The following is a 2,750-nucleotide window of genomic DNA, read 5'->3' on the forward strand; positions in this document are numbered from 1 at the left end:
TTAAGTGAAAATCGCTTTGCAAATTAAATTAAATCGATTTCTTCAAGACGATAAAACCGGGCGGGAGTGAGAATCGTTCTACCAAAAGTTGCAGGGCTTGTAAATATACATTATGGCTTTTAATATCCGTTTCCGGCTTGGCACTGGAGCTTTAAGCTCTGAAATATGCATCTGCAGTTTCACTTTGGTGTCTGCATAGTCGCGACTTTGCATCTCAAAGACCCATCAACGTCATCAAATCGTTAGTCAAATACGAGAAAGGAAAAAATATTTAAGTTCTTTGCTCTTCGCCCAAGTCTCTCGTGGCAATAAAAATGATGAAGTACTTTGAAAGTGCTCGTAGGACTGGGCTGGCAAAATAAGAGAAGAAGTTAGAAAAGCTTGCATTCCTGGCATATCCTTTAGTTTTCCCGCATACCCAACAGTGAAATAAAGGGTACATTGAAATGATTGCGCGTGTTGTTTATATTTATCTAATTTAAAATAAATAAAACACCCTCTTTATTAACCAAATAAATGCAAAATGAAATATACGATATTTTATCTTTTAAGTTTACCCTTTTGTCATACTAGCCTTGAACTTCTATTCAATATAAATAAAACAATTTATAGCTCGTATCTGTAGTTTTCAATTCTATTTTTCATGTATCTTTCTTTTCCAACAATCCTTCTCTTATTTTTGCATCCAGTGGTAGCAATGATTCCTCAAGGTGTCACGATTAAAGAACGTAGGTCTTAAAATATCCGAAACTTACATCTGAAAAGTTAATCTTATATATCTTTAGCAAAATGCTGGTATGTGGCAAACCCGGGACCCTGTGATGATTTTGTAAAAGTCTGGGGCTACGATTATATGACCAATCGCTGTATTTTCTTCTATTATGGAGGCTGCGGTGGGAATCCAAATCGATTTTATACGAAAGAGGAGTGCTTGAACACCTGCCGAGTGCACAGACCTCCAAACCGGAAGAAAAGGGAAGGAGATTTGAACGTAGAAGAGGAGGAGGAGTTTGAGGAGGATATTGACGACTGGGACAAATGGGTAGATTGGGACCATTCGGAGCTATGAGTATACCAATAGAAAGGGTATGCAAAAGTCGCCATGACCAATACACTTTGGCTTCAAGTTAACTTTTGATTCGTTGTGCAAACGCATAATTTCAGTTTGAAAGAAAGAACTTCCCGTCGAGTTGGTTGTAATGCGTTTTCTTTTAGCCGTCTCCACTGCATTTTCCATTTTACTCACTACATATAGACGTAGTATGTATATCTCTCTAGACGTCTGTTTGCTGCCAATCTGGGCGACGGCCATTAAGTCAAACCGTTTGAAGCAATTTGAAAGCTACCCATACTCTGCAACATATATATTTTTCAGACAGCCTGCCTGCCTGGGCTATTTATCAACAATTTTATGTGGATAGAGTTGCGATTCTGACAATTTTTGACATGCAATTTGCCATTTTCCATCTGCTATTGCCGTATTTTGGGTGTGGAATTTGGCATTTTCCCGCAGGCTGCAATAACTTTTGGCAGCGCATGCAGATGAGGCTCATGATGAGATGAACTCTCCTTTGTTGATGCCTTGCCCAAATCCCCAGGGAAAATTCGCAACTGTCTGCGGAAGTAAACGTCGTAGTTTCCAGCTCAAATTTATGCTGCGCCGGAAAAATAGTCACAAAAGAAAATGCCCTGCTAATTGGAAAGAATTTTGTTTTGCCCATTCTGGCCTCTTTACATGGACAACCGCTCGTTAGGCTTAATTAGCAATCATAAAAGTTGTTCCCAGTTAAATGACGAACATTCCAATTTGGTCATGTGACACTTTCGTTGCCCGTGGTGTCGGCCAGCAGGATCTGATCCTTAATCGGGAATTGGAGGTGTTTCCGAGCTACCTATTTTACTTTCTGCTCACGTTGCTTTTTCTCCACCATCCCACCTATGCCAGTCCCCCAAGACTTTTATGACTGAATATGTTGTGTTTCGGCCATTTAATTGCCACTTGGCTCTGGATGTGACTACTTTTATGGTTAATGAGCAACTTGTGGTAATTTAGGGGGCTCGGGAGCGACAGGGATCAGGTGTGCAGACAACGTCTGGGTTTGATGGTCGGAGCGAGCCAATTAAATGGGTAATACAAAAAGGTGGCGGTTGGGGGACGTATAAATTAAAACGAATTGTGTTGAACTTTGTGCAGGGCAAAAAGATTTCGGAAAACTTCTGATTTTTTAAACAAAAACCATGAAGCAAAGTTATGCCGAAGCTTATGTTCCTTAAGAGCACAAGAACTCCATTAAGTAAATGTTTAAAAGTTTCCACTTGCTATGTTTTAAAATATGTTCTTAACAAGAGTAGCCCGGACATATTAGCAGTTTCATAATAATTCAGAGTTGGCATTTAAATCTAAAGCTTAATTTACCATAAAGTCAACTTGAAATGGCTCTCGGTTTATTTAACATTTATCGTTTGATATGTAAATCAAGAACATCCAACTCTGACATCATCTGTTGCTGCTGTCCAACATCATTTGACTGTTTTGTCAGCTCAACGATTTGAAAAATCGTTGACAATAAATTAAATTTCTGGCAGACTTGTTTCCGTCTCGACACTCGAGCTGAAAATTTAAATGGGTCAAATATGCATTTAATTTCCGCACGAATGAAATGAATTTGTCTGGAGCTTTTGTAAGCGCTCTGTCTCTCGTGTCTCTCTCGTTTTTCCAGCCCCACTTTATCCAGTTCCTCCAGCTGTCA

The 2,750-nt window shown here is 39.4% G+C and overlaps 1 protein-coding gene across 1 annotated transcript; it reads left to right on the forward strand.

The window, feature by feature from the left end:
* Window positions 1-586: 586 nt before the first annotated feature.
* On the forward strand, window positions 587-1,189 carry LOC120453155 (kunitz-type serine protease inhibitor textilinin-5). The gene is made up of 2 exons (XM_039637714.1): window positions 587-728; window positions 786-1,189. Exons 1-2 carry the CDS (start codon window positions 644-646, stop codon window positions 1,067-1,069), a joined length of 369 nt encoding a protein of 122 aa, XP_039493648.1. The 5' UTR covers window positions 587-643; the 3' UTR covers window positions 1,070-1,189.
* The last annotated feature ends 1,561 nt before the right edge of the window (window positions 1,190-2,750 follow it).

The sequence above is a fragment of the Drosophila santomea genome, chromosome 2L (assembly GCF_016746245.2).
Source record: "Drosophila santomea strain STO CAGO 1482 chromosome 2L, Prin_Dsan_1.1, whole genome shotgun sequence".
In the NCBI taxonomy this organism is placed as follows: Eukaryota; Metazoa; Arthropoda; class Insecta; order Diptera; family Drosophilidae; genus Drosophila; species Drosophila santomea.

What these genes read in the sequence shown, in the direction of transcription:
- LOC120453155 (XM_039637714.1), top strand. Translation starts at nt 644, where the DNA reads ATGTATCTTTCTTTTCCAACAATCCTTCTCTTATTTTTGCATCCAGTG. An exon ending in AGGTGTCACGATTAAAGAAC is followed by an intron (nt 729 to 785) that starts GTAGGTCTTAAA and finishes ATATATCTTTAG; the next exon opens with CAAAATGCTGGTATGTGGCA.